This window comes from Staurois parvus, unplaced genomic scaffold (genome assembly GCF_062004578.1).
Source record: "Staurois parvus isolate SC_StPar_1 unplaced genomic scaffold, SC_StPar_1.0 ptg001055l, whole genome shotgun sequence".
Taxonomy (NCBI): domain Eukaryota; kingdom Metazoa; phylum Chordata; class Amphibia; order Anura; family Ranidae; genus Staurois; species Staurois parvus.
The window spans coordinates 91,159-111,928 of NW_028318851.1; the positions used below are offsets into that span (position 1 = coordinate 91,159).

General features: G+C 43.7%; 1 protein-coding gene across 2 annotated transcripts in view; it reads right to left on the reverse strand.

Annotated features, from left to right (window-relative positions):
- OGFOD3 (2-oxoglutarate and iron dependent oxygenase domain containing 3) overlaps window positions 1–20,770 on the reverse strand; it is a 183,791-nt gene that overhangs the window by 63,739 nt on the left and 99,282 nt on the right. For both annotated transcript variants that reach the window (XM_089658178.1, XM_089658179.1), the window contains exon 8: window positions 11,624–11,747. In XM_089658178.1, the coding sequence (XP_089514304.1) occupies window positions 11,624–11,747 (124 nt within the window). The remainder of the gene's footprint in view (window positions 1–11,623; window positions 11,748–20,770) is intronic.

Genomic DNA, 20,770 nt, shown 5'->3' on the forward strand with positions numbered 1-20,770 from the left:
ATCAATTATGTTGAATATATTGTCACATTTGGCGAGCACTACCGCCCACTGAACATGACGCATTCGAGTGAATGGGTTTGAGCTGCAACTACCCTACAATCACATGCAATATATGCGGTTGTGAGGTGGTGCTGCAGCATTTAGGGGGTTAAAACAGGTGGTAAAGGAGGAGACATATCACCTCCTCACCACCTGTCAAACAACCTCTGAAAAGGAATCTAAGTACAGGTCACTTTTTATATGGTGGCAGTCCTTGCTGCAGCTGTGAGCTTGTTTACACTTGCATCAGTCTGCGAAAAGCGATATGCAGTGGACTGCTTTTCACAGAAAGGTACACTCCTGAATGCCTGTTTACATTTCCCTTTGAGTGAGCCATTTTCAGTGGCAGCACTGCTTGCCGAATGCAACGAAGGGATCATTTCTGCTGCACAGCATTGCAGACGCAGCATGTGTACACACCAATCCAGCTCCAACATATACCAAAACCAGCGCTCAGCTCTTCATGCTACACAGAAGACGGAATCAGACACTCGCTGAGGTGCCGCCCTCAACAGATCGGGGAATGTGAATGCTGACAAAAAAAAGCGAATAAAAGAGGGCGCACTCTCCTCGTGCATTACCGTGATATATAGAAAATGTATTCTAAAATCCGTGATAAATAGAAAATGTATTCTAAAATCACAAATGCATACTCACAAACCAAAAGAGGTCATATAAACAGAGACAAGGAGCCAAAGATGACAGTCACGGACAGCAGAGGTCCTTCGGTGAAATGTTCTAACGTGTTTCAGGAATCGAACTTCCTTCCTCAGAGGCTCGACTCGAGGTTTCGACTCTCGAAACGCGTTAAAACATTTCACCGAAGGACCTCCGCTGTCTGGATCTGTCAACTTTGGCTCTTTGTCTGTTTATATGACCTCTTTGGTTTGTGAGTTTGCATTTGTGATTTTATAATACATTTTCTATTTATCACGGATTTTATAATACATTTTCTATTTATCACGAGGAGAGTGCGCCCTCTTTTTTTTTGTCTTTTTTTACTCCAATCCAGCTGCCTTTGCAGTGTAAGGAGAGTAGTTGGAGGGTGGTAAAACACACCCCAAACACCTAATTTTACTGCTGCCCAACTGCAAATATAAACTAAGTCTAAAGCAGGCTATACGCATTCATACAAAAATTCTCATCAGTACATTTGATGACTTGCAAAATGTCATTGGAAAACGCTTCAAAATTTTGTTTGCTTTTAACATCTGATTTTCAAAATGAATATAATTTTCTGAATGAAAACCATATACACTGTTAGAAATGTGGTTGTTTGACTGCCCATCTGCATAGTTAAAGGTCCAACAAAGCAAGCAGCAAGACATTGATGATCTTTTTAGCTGTCTGTAGGGGTGGCATTCCCCCTACTGTAAGGGGAGTGTTCATTCCTGACCATCAATGTATGGAACGTTCTTCCCACTGATCACCAATGTAAGGAGCATTCTTCCCACTGATCACCAATGTAAGGAGCATTCTTCCCACTGATCACCAATGTAAGGGACATTCTTCCCACTGACCACCAATGTAAGGGACATTCTTCCCACTGACCACCAATGTAAGGGACATTCTTCCCACTGACCCCCAATGTAAGGGACATTGTTTAGGCCAGGTACTGATGTTGGATGAGAAGACCTGTCTCACAATCAACTTTCCAAATCATCAGAAAGGTGTTCAGTAGGATTGAGGTCAGGTAATGATATTGGATGAGAAGACCTGGATCACCATCAATGTTCAAATCCATCAGAAAGGTGTTCAGTGGGGTTGAGGTCAGGCACTGGCTCACAATCAGAATTTCAGTCCATCAGAAAGGTGTTCAGTAGGATTGAGGTCAGGTATTTACGTTGGATGAGAAAACCTGGATCACTATTGGTATTCCAATTCATCAGAAAGGTGTTCAGTAGGGTTGAGGTCGGGCACTGGCTGACAATCAGAATTCCAATCCATCAGAAAGGTGTTCATTGGGGTTAAGGTCAGGCACTGACTCACAATCAGAATTCCAATCCATCAGAAAGGTGTTCATTGGGGTTAAGGTCAGGCACTGGCTCACAATCAGAATTCCAATCCATCAGAAAGTTGTTCAGTAGGATTGAGGTCAGATATTGATGTTGGATGAGAAAACCTGGATCACTATTGGCATTCCCACTGATCACCAATGTAAGGGACATTCTTCCCACTGACCACCAATGTAAGGGACATTCTTCCCACTGACCACCAATGTAAGGAACATTCTTCCCACTGACCACCAATGTACGGGACATTCTTCAACTGACCACCAATGTAAGGAACATTCTTCCCACTGATCACCAATGTAAGGGACATTCTTCCCACTGACCCCCAATGTAAGGGACATTCTTCCCACTGACCCCCAATGTAAGGGCCATTCTTCCCACTGATCACCAGTGTAAGGGACATTCTTCCCACTGACCACCAATGTAAGGAACAATCTTCCGACTGATCACCAATGTAAGGGACATTCTTCCCACTGATCACCAATGTAAGGAACATTCTTCCCACTGACCACCAATGTAAGGGACATTCTTCCCACTGATCACCAATGTAAGGAGCATTCTTCCTACTGACCTCCAATGTAAGGGACATTCTTCCCACTGACCACCAATGTAAGGGACAATCTTCCGACTGATCACCAATGTAAGGGACATTCTTCCCACTGACCACCAATGTAAGGAACATTCTTCCCACTGACCACCAATGTAAGGGACATTCTTCCCACTGATCACCAATGTAAGGAGCATTCTTCCTACTGACCTCCAATGTAAGGGACATTCTTCCCACTGACCACCAATGTAAGGGACATTCTTCCCACTGACCACCAATGTAAGGGGCATTCTTCCCACTGTTCACCAATGTAAGGGACATTCTTCCCACTGACCACCAATGTAAGGGACATTCTTCCCACTGACCACCAATGTAAGGGACATTCTTCCCACTGACCACCAATGTAAGGGACATTCTTCCCACTGACCACCAATGTAAGGGGCATTCTTCCCACTGATCATCAATGTAAGGAGCATTCTTCCCACTGACCACCAATGTAAGGGACATTCTTCCCACTGATCACCAATGTAAGGAGCATTCTTCCCACTGACCCCCAATGTAAGGGACATTCTTCCCACTGACCCCCCCAATGTAAGGGACATTCTTCCCACTGACCCCCCCAATGTAAGGGACATTCTTCCCACTGATCACCAATGTAAGGGACATTCTTCCCACTGATCACCAATGTAAGGGACATTCTTCCCACTGATCACCAATGTAAGGAGCATTCTTCCCACTGACCTCTAATTAATTAAAGTGGAACTTTAGGTAAAATAATAATAATGGGCGAACGGGCAGGAATTTTAACCACTCACCCTCCAGAGGATTTAACCCCCTTCCTGACCAGGCCATTTTTTGCGTTATAGCACTGCGTTGCTTTAACTGACAATTGCGCGATCATGTAACGCTGCACCCAAATTAAATTTAAGTCCTTCTTCCCATTTTTTGGGGTATTTGATCGCATGTGTATTTTTTATTTTTTGCACTATTAAAAAAAAAGCCAGAACATTGAGAAAAAACAGTATTTTTGACTCTTTGATACTAAACATGTCCAGTAAAAATTTTTAAAAAATCAACTTTCGTCATAAATTTAGGCCAAAATGTATCCTTCTCCATGATTTTGCTAAAAAAAAAATCCCAATATGTGTAAATTAATTGGTTATGTGAAAGTTATAGCGTTTACAAATGGCGGTATATGTATACTGGAATTTTTTTTTTTTTTTTACTAGTAATAGCGGTGATCAGCGACTTACAGCGGGACTGCGGCGGGCATTCTGACACGGGGGGGACTGACTTGGTGTCACTGACATCCCCAGTGACACCAATACAGTGATCAGTGCTAAAAAAAAAAGCACTGACACTGTACTAATGGCACTGGGCATGAAGGGGTTAACATGAGGGTTGATCAAAGGGTTAACTGTGTGCTGGGAGTGTTTTACTGGGGGGCGGTGTGTTGGTGCTTTACTGTAAGCACACTGCTCTGGATGGCTGTGCACAGTCAACCAGAGCAGTGTGTCCAAACCAACAGTGAGGAGGACTGTTAGGAAAAACAGCCCTCCTCTCTGTCGGGAGATCCTTGGTAATCACTGGGCGCAGGCGGGGAATCACCGGCCGGGACCCTGTGATTGACAGCCACGGCTGCCAATGGTGGCACGGGTAGGGCGTGCACACCCCCTACCCAGAAATACAACCTATTCTAAAGCCTGGAGAGTTGTCCCCTCTTTCCATTTGCAGCTCTATCTGCCTTCATTCTTTTGGGAAGGTTTTCCATAAGATTCGGGAGTGTGACTATGGGAATTTCTGCCTGTGCAGCCTAAAAATCCATATCTTATATGTTGGATGAGAAGATCTAACTCACAATCGCCGTTCCAATTCATTAGAAAGGTGTTCAGTGGGGTCAAGGTCAGGTACTGATGTTGGATGAGGAGACCTGGCTCACAATCAACATTCCAATCCATCAGAAAGATGTTCAGTAGGGTTGACCATTGAGAGTTGCCCCCTCTTCCCCTTTGCAACCCTATCTGATGCCACTCTTCTGGGAAGGCTTTCCACAAGATTCTGGAGCGTGTCTGTTGGAATTGGTGCTTGTTCTGCACAAAAAAAAACATTTTTTTAGGCCAGGTACTGATGTTGGATGAAAAGACCTGTCTCACAATCAACTTTCCAAATCATCAAAAAAATGTTCAGTAGGATTGAGGTCAGGTAATGATATTGGATGAGAAGACCTGGATCACCATCAATGTTCAAACCCATCAAAAAGGTGTTCAGTAGGATTGAGGTCAGGTATTGACGTTGGATGAGAAAACCTGGATCACTATTGGCATTCCAATTCATCAGAAAGGTGTTCAGTAGGATTGAGGTCAGGTATTGATGTTGGATGAGAAAACCTGGATCACTATTGGCATTCCAATTAATCAGAAAGGTGTTCAGTAGGGTTGAGGTCAGGCACTGGCTGACAACCAGAATTCCAATCCATCAAAAAGGTGTTCATTGGAGTTAAGGTCAGGCACTGGCTCACAATCAGAATTCCAATCCATCAGAAAGTTGTTCAGTAGGATTGAGGTCAGATATTGATGTTGGATGAGAAAGCCTGGATCACTATTGGCGTTCCAATTCATCAGAAAGGTGTTCAGTGGGGTTGAGGTCAGATATTGATGTTGGATGAGAAAACCTGGATCACTATTGGCGTTCCAATTCATCAGAAAGGTGTTCAGTGGGGTTGAGGTCAGATTCTAATGTTGGATGAGAAGATCTAGCCTACAATCCAATTCATCCTGAAGGTGTTCAGTAGAGTTGAGGTCAGGCCTCTGTGCAGGAACCTCAAGTTCCTCTATACCAAATTGGTCAAACCATGTCATAGTTGACTAAAAGGGCCTTCACCATAAGACTGGAAGTCCACAAATGTATAAAAAAACAGACCAATCACAGCTCACACAGTATTTCTCAATGGCTGCAAGAATGCTGCCAGAGAGAAGGAGAAATGATTGCTTTTACAGCCTTTATGGGTGTAAAAGCAATCAGTAAAAAAAAAAAAAAGAAAAGAAAAATCTTCATCACCCCCCACAAGTAGTACAGTGTCACCATGGTGACACTGTACTGCTAGGGTGACAGTATGTAAAAAAAAAAAAAAAACATCAATAATAATATAAAAAAATAAAATAAAAATGTAAAAAAACAAATGTTTAAAAATTGTAATTTTTGGTTATAAACTAATTTGGGTTATTTTTTTTTACTAAAAATATAACGGAATAAATTTTGGCCAAGATTTATGATGAAATATTATTTATTTGCAAAATTTTATAAGAAAAACACTTTTTTTTTCAAAATTTTTGGACTTTCATTTACATAGCAAAAAAAATAAAAATCCCAGTGGTGAATAAATACCACAAAAATAAAGCTTTATTGGTCTCAAAAAAACACTAAAAAATTCATATGGGTACAGTGTTGCATGATCGCGCAATTGTCTTTGAAAGTGTGATAACGCTGAAAGCTGAAAATTGGCCTGGACAGGAAGGGGGTGAAAGTGTCTGGACTTGAAGTGGTTAATTGTTCAATTACTCCCCAGGAATATACAAAACAAATGTCAGTAGCAGTAAACTCACAAGTGTCTGGTGATTCCTTAACATGTTAATTCCTCCACCTGTGAGCATTAACTAGGAACAGATGGCGGCTATGGTGAATGTGGCAGAAGGCCCTGAATGTAATAACGTGAATTACAGCAGCTGGGTACGGCACACTTACCAAGCAAGCGACAATCCTGCCGTCCATTACAGTGAAAGATCCATTCAATGACAGAAGGAGACAGGGCGAGCTTCACGCATGCAACTGCACAAAAAGCTGCGTGCCTCAATCCGAATAATATTTCTCGGCGGAGCACTTTGAATGGGTGGATAAATGAAAGGTCGTAATTTCAGCCATTACATTAATAGCTCAGTTTCTTAATAGCCAAAGGGGGGTCATCGGTAATGAATAAAATATACGTGGCACGGACACAGCGAGGAATCAGTCTACACAAACATTCTCTGCGGTGCCCGTGGTAATTAAAACAAAATTTTATTTAATTAGGTAAAATGCAGTGTAATTAAATTTGAACTTTAAGAGATAATTGTGTTTTGAGAATTATGGAAAAGAACAAAAATGAGCTGGTCTGATTATTTAATTATCAGAAATGGTAACAAACAAGTCAAAATAAAAATCGGATGGGTATACATACCATGAAATATGTGGAAGAATAAAGTCACAGAGAAGCTTTCTGACTCTTTTCATAGAAGAAACGATCGAGAGATGCCCAAAGTGACCAACATACCGACTGAGTAGTATTAGCCCGGGTTCACGTATGTGCGGTGCGGTATATCGCATGTAATTCACACAGGAACCGCACAGCATTCCTGTGCACATCCCATGTGATTTGTGTGCGGTGCGATCGGAGCCGTACATTTTGTATGACTCAAATCGCACCGAGCACGCACCAAAAAGGTGCAGAACCCTTTTTTTTGGTCCACACTAGAATCGGATCGCACGGGTATTCACACCTCTGCGATCTGATTCTGCACATCGCACCGCGTTTTGCGGACCGCTTTCGGGGTGTTAACCCCTTCCCGCCCCTGGGTAAAACAAATCTTAATGCCTAAGCACAATTTTGCAACGTTGACATGTGATAGTAAAACCGTCCATATCATCACAACCACTTTGTACATCCAGGTGGATTATACCGCGTTTTTTTCAGGACAAATTGGGCTTTCATTTGGTGGTAAATGGACTTCTCCAGGGTGTCACCCATCCTCTGGAACTCCCTGCCCCAACCCATCAGATTATCACCTACTCTCCTCTCCTTTAGGCGCACCCTGAAAACTCATCTCTTCAGGGAAGCCTACCCCACCCCCTGCTAACTTGCCGACCTCCCCCACTCTTCCTATCACTCCATCCCCCACAGCTATCTCCTCCTGTGCCACCATCCCCTCCCTCCTAGATTGTAAGCTGGAAGGAGCAGGGCCCTTGATCCCCCCATGTTTTGCATTGTATTGGTATTGTTCTGTCACATGTTCTGTCCCCCTTTGTAATGTACAGCGCTGAGCGAACTATTGGTGCTTTATAAATACTGTATAATAATAATAATAATGGATATCTCCTGATTTTTTTTTTATTATCACCGGAAAACTGGCCCAAAATAGTAAAAAAAAAATATTTTTTTTTTTATTTAGCTGTGTTTCTTGTTACTACCATAACCTACCACCAAAGAACCCAAAATAAATTTTCCAGCCCTTGACGATCGCAGCGATACCATATATGTGTATGTTATTTGTTGTTTGTACCCGGAGTACAGCCCAGAAACAATTGTGTACATTTTGTTTTTGTTCTTTTTTACCTAAAACACACTGACACCATTTTTTTTTAATTCTGACCTTTGACCCTGACCTTTGACCCAAACACCCTGGCACAGAACTAGATCAAACCTTCTAGGTATTTTTTCTTTTATTTTTTAATATTTATCTTTTTTATTTTTACAAACATTTTTTTGCACTCTATGCCAGGAGTTAGAGAGATACAAGGTATCTCTCTCCTCCATTCATAGAGAGAAAAAAAAAACCAAGGGGGCCGGGCTGTACAGTGACTGATCACTGTGATAGCCAATCAGAGGCTATCACAGCGATCATGTGACCCGGAATCGGGAATCGATCATTAGCACGGAAACCGGGGCTCTCAGTGACACCGTGGTCTTTGTGCTGGGAGCATGCTGTGCTGCGAATTCCGCACCACATCAGTGTGAACCAGGGCTTAACCCTCAGCATTTTTTAGCTGAACACACTGAGCATAATAAACTAAACATTCCCCAGTAATCTATTGGTTATTTATTATTATTTCAGGTACTTATATATCGCCATCAGTTTACGCAGCACTTTACATATATATTGTACATTCACATCAGTCCCTAACCCTCAAGGGGTGTACAATCTAAGGTCCCTAACCCTCAAGGGGTGTACAATCTAAGGTCCCTAACCCTCAAGGGGCATACAATCTAAGGTCCCTAACCCTCAAGGGGTGTACAATCTAAGGTCCCTAACCCTCAAGGGGCGTACAATCTAAGGTCCCTAACCCTCAAGGGGCGTACAATCTAAGGTCCCTAACCCTCAAGGGGTGTACAATCTAAGGTCCCTAACCCTCAAGGGGTGTACAATCTAAGGTCCCTGACCCTCAAGGGGCGTACAATCTAAGGTTCCTAACTCACATTCATACATACACATACTAGGGACAATTTAGACAGGAGCCAATTAACCTACCAGCATGTCTTTGGAGTGTGGGAGGAAACGCACACAGGCACAGGGAGAACATGCAAAGTCCAGTCAGGTGGTGCTGTGGCTGGGATTCGAACCAATGACCCGAGTACTGCCAGGTGGAAGTGCTAACCATTTAGCCACTGTGCTGCCCAGTGGTGTCCCTAGGCAGGTGCATGGGGTGCGCGCCGCATGGGGTGCGCGCCGCACCGGGTGACACCGAACCCTCTCCACGAGCTCCACGAAAAGGAAAGTTTTAAAGCAACCCGACGATCCCTGCAAGATGGATGGGTTCTGTGGATTGAGCATAATGGATCGGAGTCTGATCCATTATGCTGTCCAATCCGCAGATCCGATCCATCTTGCGGGGATCGTGGGCTTGCAAGCTATACGGGGTTAACTGATCTAGGTAAGTTGTGCAATATCCGGGACTTGTCTGTAACCAGGAAAGGCGGCTGCGATAACAGGAACCTCCTCCATCTGACATCACTGCTCGAGCATGTGCAGACCGGACCGGTGTTGAAAGATCAGTTAACCCCATATAGGTTGCAAGCCGATGATCCCCGCAAGATGGATTGGATCTTCGGATTGGAGAGCAAAATGGATGGGACTCCAATCCATTATGCTCAATCCGCAGATCCGATCCATCCTGCGGGAATCGTCAGAGGGGTGACACCAAGTTTACCACACCGGGTGACACCAACCCTAGGGACACCCTGCTGCTTCCCACAAAATTCTTACCCCAGCACTTGCAGTTTACAAATTTCAATGATGCTGGCTTCTGCTGTCTCAGCACTGCTTCCCTGAACTTCTAGTCTTTATGGGAGTTAAAGTATAACTAGTAACATAGCTAGTCTGGCTGAAAAAAGACAAAAGTCCATCCAGTTCAATCATTAAAAAAAAAAAAGTTATAACCCTACACCCACAGTTGATCCAGAGGAAGGCAAAAAAACCCAGCAAAGCATGATGCAGTTTGCTCCTGCTGGAAAAAAAATTCCTTCCTGATCCCCCGAGAGGCAATCGGATATTCCCTGGATCAACTTTACCTATAAATGTTATATCCAGTTATATTCTGTGTATCCAAGAAACAATCCAGGACTTTTTTAAAGCTAACTAAAGGCAAAACTTTTTTTTTCTTCTAAGTTTTGGATGGAGCGGAGAGGGATTAAAACCCCTGTCAGGATTTTATTGCTGCCTGTGCCCCAATTAGGGAGATTCGCCCTCTCTAATTTCTCCTGTATACCATTATCATTGAATGTGAAAGTAAGAGAAAATCCCAAATTTTGGGTTGTCCCCAGGAAGGTAATAGAAATCTTCCAATGGGGACACTAGATTTGATTAATGCACTAGGTTGGTGCGCCCTCTGTTTGTTTTTCTCTATTCAGTACTTTGGACTCCCCCGGTCCTTTGAGGGCAGCAAGGCATGCATATCGCAAGAATTTTGTTATGTGGTCCTAATGACATTGAGTCCATCCTCAAGCGCAGGAGTAACTGGGTTTTCCACTTCTACACTAGATTTGGTTACCTGGGGGTCCGCAAGGAATTCCCTTGATTTGCAGGGATTTCCTCCCACTTCCTATTTGGCTATAGGGAAATCTCCGCAATGGGACAAGGATAGCGCTTTTTTTCAGCCACTAAAACCACCACCTGCACCACTGCTATGAAATAAAAAATAGGAAAACGTAGGTTAAAAAACATCTGTTTAGCCGCGTTTGCATAACACGTTTATGTGAGTTTGCATTTAGAAGCGTTTTTAAAGATAAACACAGAAGAACCTGCCAAATGCCCAGAATGCACTGAAAAGTGGTAAATTATTAACTATTTCAGAATGTTTCACAGAAATAGAGAGAGTAGAAGCAGAGACAGCAGTATCTGTTGAGATTAGCTTAGGCGTGAGTTGCTCATTAACATTTCTTTTGTTTCCAAGGGTGGGAAAGGTGTCTGGTGGAGGGAGTCATTAAGGTAACCTGGCAGGGGGTCTTCATGAGGAATTTGAGGTGTGAATGGTCATTAACATATCTTTTGTTTCTAATGGGTGGGAGAGGTCTGAGGTGTGAATTGGTAATTACAATGTGTGACAAGCTTGGTAGGAACATCCTGTGTTCAGTGTTTTGTCCATTTGAGCACCCTGAAAATGCTTTGCATGCATTTTTCATGCTGAAAAAAGGCTCTGGACAGCATCAGGAACTGGAAGAGTTAACAAAAAATTTCAGACACAAACGCTTATAAACGCAATTTGCCGCATTTACAAGCGTTTTGCATTTGAAACGCTGATAAAATCGACTGCTGAACGAAAGTTTTCTGCGTTCAAAAAAATGACTAAACTCAAATGCCTGTAAACGACGATGTGTATATGGACGCATAGGAAAACATTAGGGAGAGTTCAGGGGCTGCTGAAAAAAACGCAGAACAGCTCCTAAACGTGAGTTTATCGGCTGCAGTATACACGAGCCCTAAGGGTGACGCTGCCTTTCTATACCCTGAATGCCGCATAGTCACTCTCGCAATAGACTAAAAGATGACGTCATACTGATAAATGCCGGCACTTACAGCACCTATAACACCCACTCCAGAACAGCCCACCAAAGCCACGAACTGCTGTGTAGACTGCGGCTGCTGATGATCCACCCTCCGGGGTCCACTGCCCAGTAGCAGGCAGTCTGAGAGCTTTGAGGGCTACGTCACTGCCGCAGTTAATGCCCCACCCACTGCTACAGATTATGTGATGGTGCACACAAAAATCCAAGTCTTACCTGTTCTGGGTTCTACTGTGCTGTTCCTCTTCTCATCCATAAATATGAATCTACCGCCACCAAAATCTTGGGAATAGTCAGACAGGTAGAGTAAGGAGGTGTAGTCAAAGGTGCCATATGAAACCTGCAAATAAATAAGTATTGACTGAATCATGACATTCATGATAAAAAGCAATTGGAGCGGAGTTCTCAAAGATATGATGTGATTATCCAGCAACCTACTCCTTGTCACGTAGATACCTCTAATGATAGCAAAAGATCTAGACAGAGGTATTCACAACCACCTTCCTCCTGTTGGTGCCCCTTCTAGTGATATAAAGATCTTTATAAAGGAATCAGGACCTCCTTCCTCCTGCTGGTGACCCCTCTAGTGATATAAAGATCTATATAGAGGAATCAGGACCTCCTTCCTCCTGCTGGTGACCCCTCTAGTGATATAAAGATCTATATAGAGGAATCAGGACCTCCTTTTTCCAGCTGGTGACCCCTCTAGGGATATGAAGATCTATAGAGAGGAATCAGGACCTCCTTCCTCCTGACGGTGATCCCTCTAGTGATATAAAGATCTATATAGAGGAATCAGGACCTCCTTCCTCCAGCTGGTGACCCCTCTAGTGATATGAAGATCTATATAGAGGAATCAGGACCTCCTTCCTCCTCCTGGTGACCCCTCTAGTGATATGAAGATCTATATAGAGGAATCAGGACCTCCTTCCTCCTGCTGGTGATCCCTCTAGTGCAGTGGTGGGCAACCTTTTTTTTCAACTGAGCCAAATCTCGCCAAAACCACGATTGAAATTTATTTTGAGAGCCACATTTTTAAAACTGAAAATACATAGGATGGTACACTGTTTTTAGTTTCAATAAGTTTTTATAGTAATTCATCCCCCCAATAGTAATTCATCCCCCATAGTAATTCATCCCCATATAGTAATTCATCCCCCATATTAATTCATCCCCCATATAGTAATTCATCCCCCATAGTAATTCATCCCCCATAGTAATTCATCCCCCATAGTAATTCCTCCCCCATATAGTAATTCATCCCCCATAGTAATACATCCCCCATATAGTAATTCATCCCCCATATAGTAATGCATCCCCCATAGTAATTCATCCCCCATATAGTAATTCATCCCCCATAGTAATTCATCCCCCATATTAATTCATCCCTCATATAGTAGTAGTAAGTAAGTAGCAAGTAGTAAGTCAAGTCCCTCCTGTGTCAATTCACTTACCTTTCCTCCGCGCGTTCCTCTCGCCGTGCTCCCCGCGCCGTTCCGGTCTTCAGGGCGGACTGTGAGAGGAGCCTAGCTCCCCTCACGTTCGTCACGCTGCCCCGCCTACACACATCCTGACAGCCAATCACTAGCTATCAGGATGTGAGTGGCAGCGAGACTGGCCAATCATTGCTGGGCTAGCTGCAGAGTCCTCGGCCACCCGAGAGGAGGGAGGGGAGGGGAGCGGCCGCCCGAGAGGAGGGAGAGGAGGGAGGGGAGGGGAGGGGAGCGAGCGCCCGGCACACAGAAGAGCCGCATTAAAATGCGTAAAGAGCCGCGGCTTGCCGACCACTGCTCTAGTGATATCTAAAGATCTACACTCACTGGCCTCTTTATTAGGTACATCTGTTCAATTGATCGGTAACACAAATTTCTAATCAGCCAATCACATGGCAACAACTCAATGCATTTAGGCATCTAGACATGGTGAAGATGACTTGCTAAAGTTCAAATCAAGCATCAGAATGGGAAAGAAAGAGGATTTAATTGACAGTACAACGCTGAGCGAACTGTTGGTGCTATATAAATACTGTATAATAATAATAAAAATAATAATCAGGACCTCCTTCCTCCTGGTGACCCCTCTAGTGATATAAAGATCTATATAGAGGAATCAGGACCTCCTTCCTCCTGCTGGTGATCCGTCACATGGCAACAACTCAATGCATTTAGGCATCTAGACATGGTGAAGATGACTTGCTAAAGTTCAAATCAAGCATCAGAATGGGAAAGAAAGGGGATTTAATTGACTTTGAACGTGGCATGGTTGTTGGTACCAGACGTGCTGGTATGAGTATTTAAAAAACTTCTGATCACCTGGGATTTTCATGCATACCCATCTCTAGGGTTTACAGAGAATGGTCCAAAAAAGAAAAAAAATCCAGTGAACGACAGTTGAGTGGATAAAAATGCCTTGTTGATGTCAGAGGACAATGAGCAGACCAGATGGTATAAAGCAACAGTAACTCAAATAACCACTCGTTACAACCAAGGTATGCAGAATACCATCTCTGAATGCACATCACGTTGAACATTGAAGCAGATAGGCTACAACAGCATCAGACCACACTGGGTGCTACTCCTGCCAGCAAAGAACAGGAGACTGAGGCTACAATTCCCACAGGCTCAGCAAAATTGGACACTAGAAGATTGGAAAAATGTTGCCTGTTGTGATGAATCTCAATTTCAGCTGCAACATTCAGCTGGTAGGATCAGAATTTGGCATAAACAACATGAAAGCATGGATCCATCCTGCCTTGCATCAATGGTTCAGGCTGGTGGTGGTGGTGGTGTCATGGTGTGGTGGATCTATCCTGCCTTGTATCAATGGTTCAGGCTGGTGGTGTTATCATGGTGTGGACGATCCATTCTGCCTTGTATCAATGGTACAGGCTGGTGGTGGTATCATGGTGTGGAGGATCCATCCTGCCTTGTATCAACGGTTCAGGTTGGTGGTGGTGTCATGGTGTGGTGGATCCATCCTGCCTTGTATCAATGGTTCAGGCTGGTGGTGTCATGGTGTGGTGGATCCATCCTGCCTTGTATCAATGGTTCAGGCTGGTGGTAGTGGTGTCATGGTGTGGTGGATCCATCCTGCCTTGTATCAATGGTTCAGGCTGGTGGTGGTGGTGTCATGGTGTGGTGGATCCATCCTGCCTTGTATCAATGGTTCAGGCTGGTGGTGGTGGTGTCATGGTGTGGTGGATCCATCCTGCCTTGTATCAATGGTTCAGGCTGGTGGTGGTGGTGTCATGGTGTGGTGGATCCATCCTGCCTTGTATCAATGGTTCAGGCTGGTGGTAGTGGTGTCATGGTGTGGTGGATCCATCCTGCCTTGTATCAATGGTTCAGGCTGGTGGTGGTGGTGTCATGGTGTGGTGGATCCATCCTGCCTTGTATCAATGGTTCAGGATGGTGGTGGTGGTAGTAAAATTAGAAATAATAGGGGCTTATAGATAGCGTGTATCGCTAAACGTACAATATGTGTCCAGTAACCAAAACACCATGCAGCAAAAAAGAACGTGAAAAGAGATTCATAAAAAAGCGGTTACATTATGGACAGAATGCGATACTCAAAGTAATTAAAAAAATTATGCTTTATTACACAATACACATGTGGACATACAGTTGTGTCCAAAATTATTCAACCCCCAATGCTGTAAAGGGGTTTAGGGACTATAGTGTACATTTGGAATTGTATTCAGAATCAAATCCTACAAGGACGTTGTAACTACCCAAATGCAACTAAAATGACATCAATTGTTTATGTAATACAGTAGTAAATGGTTCTTATGTGGTTTCTTCATTGCCACAATTATTCAACCCCTTAAAGACTACCACTCTGAAGAACAGAGGTTCATACAGGTGCTTTCCATCAGGTATTGAAAACACCTGTGGATGTCACCGAGCAGCAATCAAGCATAATAAGCACCAATTAGGCAGCTTTAAAATGACTGTGATACTCAGCTCCTTCTAGACATTTACTGGTGTGGTTACAAACATGGTGAAGGCAAGAGAATGGTCCAGGAAGACAAGAGAAGAGGTGATTTCTCTTCACAGGAAGGGCAATGGCTATAAGAAGATTGCAAAGATGTTAAACATACCAAGAGACACCTTAGGAAGCATCATTCGCAAATTCAAGGCAAAGGGCACTGTTGAAACGCTACCTGGTCGTGGCAGAAAGAAGACGCTGACTTCGACTGCTGTGCGCTACCTGAAGCGTAGAGTGGAGAGAAGTCCCCGTGTGACTGCTGAGGAACTGAGAAAAGATTTGTCAGATGTGGGTACAGAAGTTTCAGCCCAGACAATAAGACGCACACTGCGTAATGAAGGCCTCCGTGCCAGAACTCCCAGGCGTACCCCCTTGCTGTCTCCAAAGAATAAGAAGAGTCGACTGCAGTATGCCAAAAGCCATGTGGACAAACCACAAAAGTTGTGGGATAGTGTTCTGTGGACTGATGAAACAAAATTAGAACTGTTTGGGCCCATGGATCAACGCTATGTTTGGAGGAGGAAGAACAAGGCCTATGATGAAAAGAACACCTTGCCTACTGTGAAGCATGGTGGAGGGTCAATCATGCTTTGGGGCTGTTTTGCTTCTGCAGGTACAGGGAAGCTTCAGCGTGTGCAAGGTACCATGAATTCTCTTCAGTACCAGGAGATATTGGATGGAAACGTGATGCAGTCCGTCACACACCTGAGGCTTGGGAGACGTTGGACCTTTCAACAGGACAATGATCCCAAGCATACCTCCAAGTCCACTAGAGCATGGTTGCAGAGGAAAGGCTGGAACATTTTGGAGTGGCCATCGCAGTCACCAGACTTAAATCCGATTGAGAACCTCTGGTGGGACTTAAAGAAAGCAGTTGCAGTGCGCAAGCCTAAGAATGTGACTGAACTGGAGGCCTTTGCCCATGAAGAATGGGCGAAGATACCCGTAGATCGCTGCAAGACACTTGTGTCAAGCTATGCTTCACGTTTAAAAGCTGTTATAACTGTAAAAGGATGCTGTACTAAGTACTAAGATTGAATGTCACTTGGGGGTTGAATAAAACTGATAATGCTGTGAGCACAGAAAAGACATTTGTGGTTATTTCATTATAACTGTTATGTTATATTTGTCTGACCTACAAGTGCCTCTTTAATGTAAATGTAAGCAAGATGACTGAATGATCAAAAGCAATGTCAAACTGGCCAAAACACTCAATTTCAGTGGGGGTTGAATAATTTTGGACACAACTGTATAAGGTAAATACCTCAGTTCACCATCCTCAGTATGAGACAATACATCAAAATTGACCTAAAATCACTTAAAAACAGGCGTCATTACCGGTCAAAGTAATGAAGTGCTGCAGATATAGTGACAGTTAGTCTAATACATATGCAGCACTGACACAGTGGTTACACCGCCAAGCAGAAGGTGTTTCAAAAAATTGTACCAAACATGGCATAACAAACAATGCAATATATGGCTGATCACAAGTACCAGATAGTGGATATAGTTGCCCAATAAACCTTAGCAGGTGTATATAGACTATAAAGAGATATATAGAGAAACAATCTTCCTCCACAACTACTAGCTGGGTAATAACCAGAACAGGTAGTAGTTACGGTAGGTACAGTTGTGTCCAAAATTATTCAACCCCCACTGAAATTGAGTGTTTTGGCCAGTTTGACATTGCTTTTGATCATTCAGTCATCTTGCTTACATTTACATTAAAGAGGCACTTGTAGGTCAGACAAATATAACATAACAGTTATAATGAAATAACCACAAATGTCTTTTCTGTGCTCACAGCATTATCAGTTTTATTCAACCCCCAAGTGACATTCAATCTTAGTACTTAGTACAGCATCCTTTTACAGTTATAACAGCTTTTAAACGTGAAGCATAGCTTGACACAAGTGTCTTGCAGCGATCTACGGGTATCTTCGCCCATTCTTCATGGGCAAAGGCCTCCAGTTCAGTCACATTCTTAGGCTTGCGCACTGCAACTGCTTTCTTTAAGTCCCACCAGAGGTTCTCAATCGGATTTAAGTCTGGTGACTGCGATGGCCACTCCAAAATGTTCCAGCCTTTCCTCTGCAACCATGCTCTAGTGGACTTGGAGGTATGCTTGGGATCATTGTCCTGTTGAAAGGTCCAACGTCTCCCAAGCCTCAGGTGTGTGACGGACTGCATCACGTTTCCATCCAATATCTCCTGGTACTGAAGAGAATTCATGGTACCTTGCACACGCTGAAGCTTCCCTGTACCTGCAGAAGCAAAACAGCCCCAAAGCATGATTGACCCTCCACCATGCTTCACAGTAGGCAAGGTGTTCTTTTCATCATAGGCCTTGTTCTTCCTCCTCCAAACATAGCGTTGATCCATGGGCCCAAACAGTTCTAATTTTGTTTCATCAGTCCACAGAACACTATCCCACAACTTTTGTGGTTTGTCCACATGGCTTTTGGCATACTGCAGTCGACTCTTCTTATTCTTTGGAGACAGCAAGGGGGTACGCCTGGGAGTTCTGGCACGGAGGCCTTCATTACGCAGTGTGCGTCTTATTGTCTGGGCTGAAACTTCTGTACCCACATCTGACAAATCTTTTCTCAGTTCCTCAGCAGTCACACGGGGACTTCTCTCCACTCTACGCTTCAGGTAGCGCACAGCAGTCGAAGTCAGCGTCTTCTTTCTGCCACGACCAGGTAGCGTTTCAACAGTGCCCTTTGCCTTGAATTTGCGAATGATGCTTCCTAAGGTGTCTCTTGGTATGTTTAACATCTTTGCAATCTTCTTATAGCCATTGCCCTTCCTGTGAAGAGAAATCACCTCTTCTCTTGTCTTCCTGGACCATTCTCTTGCCTTCACCATGTTTGTAACCACACCAGTAAATGTCTAGAAGGAGCTGAGTATCACAGTCATTTTAAAGCTGCCTAATTGGTGCTTATTATGCTTGATTGCTGCTCGGTGACATCCACAGGTGTTTTCAATACCTGATGGAAAGCACCTGTATGAACCTCTGTTCTTCAGAGTGGTAGTCTTTAAGGGGTTGAATAATTGTGGCAATGAAGAAACCACATAAGAACCATTTACTACTGTATTACATAAACAATTGATGTCATTTTAGTTGCATTTGGGTAGTTACAACGTCCTTGTAGGATTTGATTCTGAATACAATTCCAAATGTACACTATAGTCCCTAAACCCCTTTACAGCATTGGGGGTTGAATAATTTTGGACACAACTGTATATGTAACCAGAGTAGGTGGTGAGATATCAAACAGCAACAGTCATGTCCATAATACTTGATAAGAGGAATTTGATAACCGTGGTTTGGTCACCATATGACTTCCACAATGTTGTAGAAATGGCAGGGCCCTGCCATAAGGGGGTTCTTCACCGCTGCACACCTCCTTAATGGCAATGTTGTAATGTGAAATACAGGATCATCCATGTCTTGTAGTAAACATGGGGTGCTATGCACCTTAAATAATGTAACATGATGTCCCCGTCCACCCATGCCTTAGGTGATACTCTTGCAGAGTTTCCTTCATTAGGATAACCGCCCATGGTCCCGGAGGCAGTCGCCACCATCGGGACTAGAAGTAGACGGGCTCCGCTCCTGTCCTGGTACTTGTGCAGCCTGGCACTGCTCGTAGCCGGCGTGTATTGCCGCCTCCCCTGAAGGACTGCGTGTGTGGCGCCAATGTGTCTGACCGGAAGTGACGTATCTGCCGTAGGACGTCAACGCGTTTCGCCGATGGGAGTATCTTATTCAGCTTCGTCAGGACCAATGAGATGCCTACCTTCCATGCATTATTTATAATGGGCTTGTTACCGCCCATATATGTAAATCAGCTGGTGGCAATTAGACTCAGTGGAAAAAGAACTAAAATAATTAGCAGATAACTGGTCATATAACACAGATAAATATACAGATACCTGGGATCAGCAAAATTGGATAATAGAAGAATGGAAAAATGTTGCCTGGTCTGATGAGTCTCAATTTCAGCTGCAACATTCAGCTGGTAGGATCAGAATTTGGCGTAAACAACATGAAAGCATGGATCCAACCTGCCTTGTATCAATGGTTCAGGTTGGTGGTGGTGTCATGGTGTGGGGGAGATTTTCTTGGCCCACTTTGGGCCCCTTAGTACCAACTTAGCATCGTTTAAATGCCACGGTCTACCTGAGTATTGTTGCTGACCATGTCCATCCCTTTATGACTCCAGTGTCCCCATCTTCTGATGGCTCCTTCCAGCAGGATAATGCACCAACTCACAAAGCTCAAATCTTCTCCAACTGGTTTCTTGAACATGACAATGAGCTCACTGGACTCCAATGGCCTACACAGTCACCAGATCTCCATCCAATAGAGCACCTTTGGGACGTGGTACAACGGGAGATTCCCATCATGGATGTGAAGCCGACAAATCTGCAGCAACTGCGTAATGCTATCATGTCAATATGGACTAAAATCTCTGAGGAATGTTTCCAACACCTTGTGGAATCTATGCCACGAACAATGAAGGCAGTTCTGCAGGCAAAAGGGGGTCCAACCCGGTACTAGCAAGGTGGACCTCATAAAGTGGATGGTAAGTGTATACAGAGGAATCAGAACCTTCTTCCTACTGCTGGCGATTCCTCTAAAGATTTATAGATCTATATGGAGGAATCAAGACCTCCTTCCTCCTCCTGGTGACCCCTCTAGTGATGCACCCCAGAATTCTATTCACTTTTTCCATTGTCTGGTCATTCTTCATCTGAAATCTTTTTTCTCTGTAGTTCTGGCGCAAGATATATTGGCTGTCACTGAAAATAATTAAAAGGTTGCCTACTCTGACAGGTTAATGGAGAGTAAAGGTATTTGTAAGAAGCTCTGCACGCCATGAAAGATGTGAGCACTTCGGACAAACGTAGGCACCTTCTATCTATCGGGTAACCACAGTAATCAATGGCTAATTAGTGTCTTTAACTAATGATGCACTTAGAGTGAATCATGGATGTTTATAATGGAGACGAAAAACGGAAACTCTACTTTTCAAATCAATGTTATAAAGAATAACGAGCAATGGAGAAATGTTCAGGAATAGTTCTGACAACCAGAACTTTGACTTTGTTACCAAAGTTGTCCTAGAGATATGCAAGCTGAGATCTGATTAGGTGTCCAATGCAAAAAGAAGAAATGACGTACCTTGTGACAAATATGACACACTAAGGCCCCATATACACGGGACACTTCTGAATGATGGAAACTGACTGCTGGAAAACGTAGGTTAAAAAATGTGTTTAGCCACGTTTGCATAATGCGTTTATGTGCGTTTCCATTTAGAAGCGTTTTTAAAGATAAGCACAGGAGAATCTCCCAAATGCCCAGAA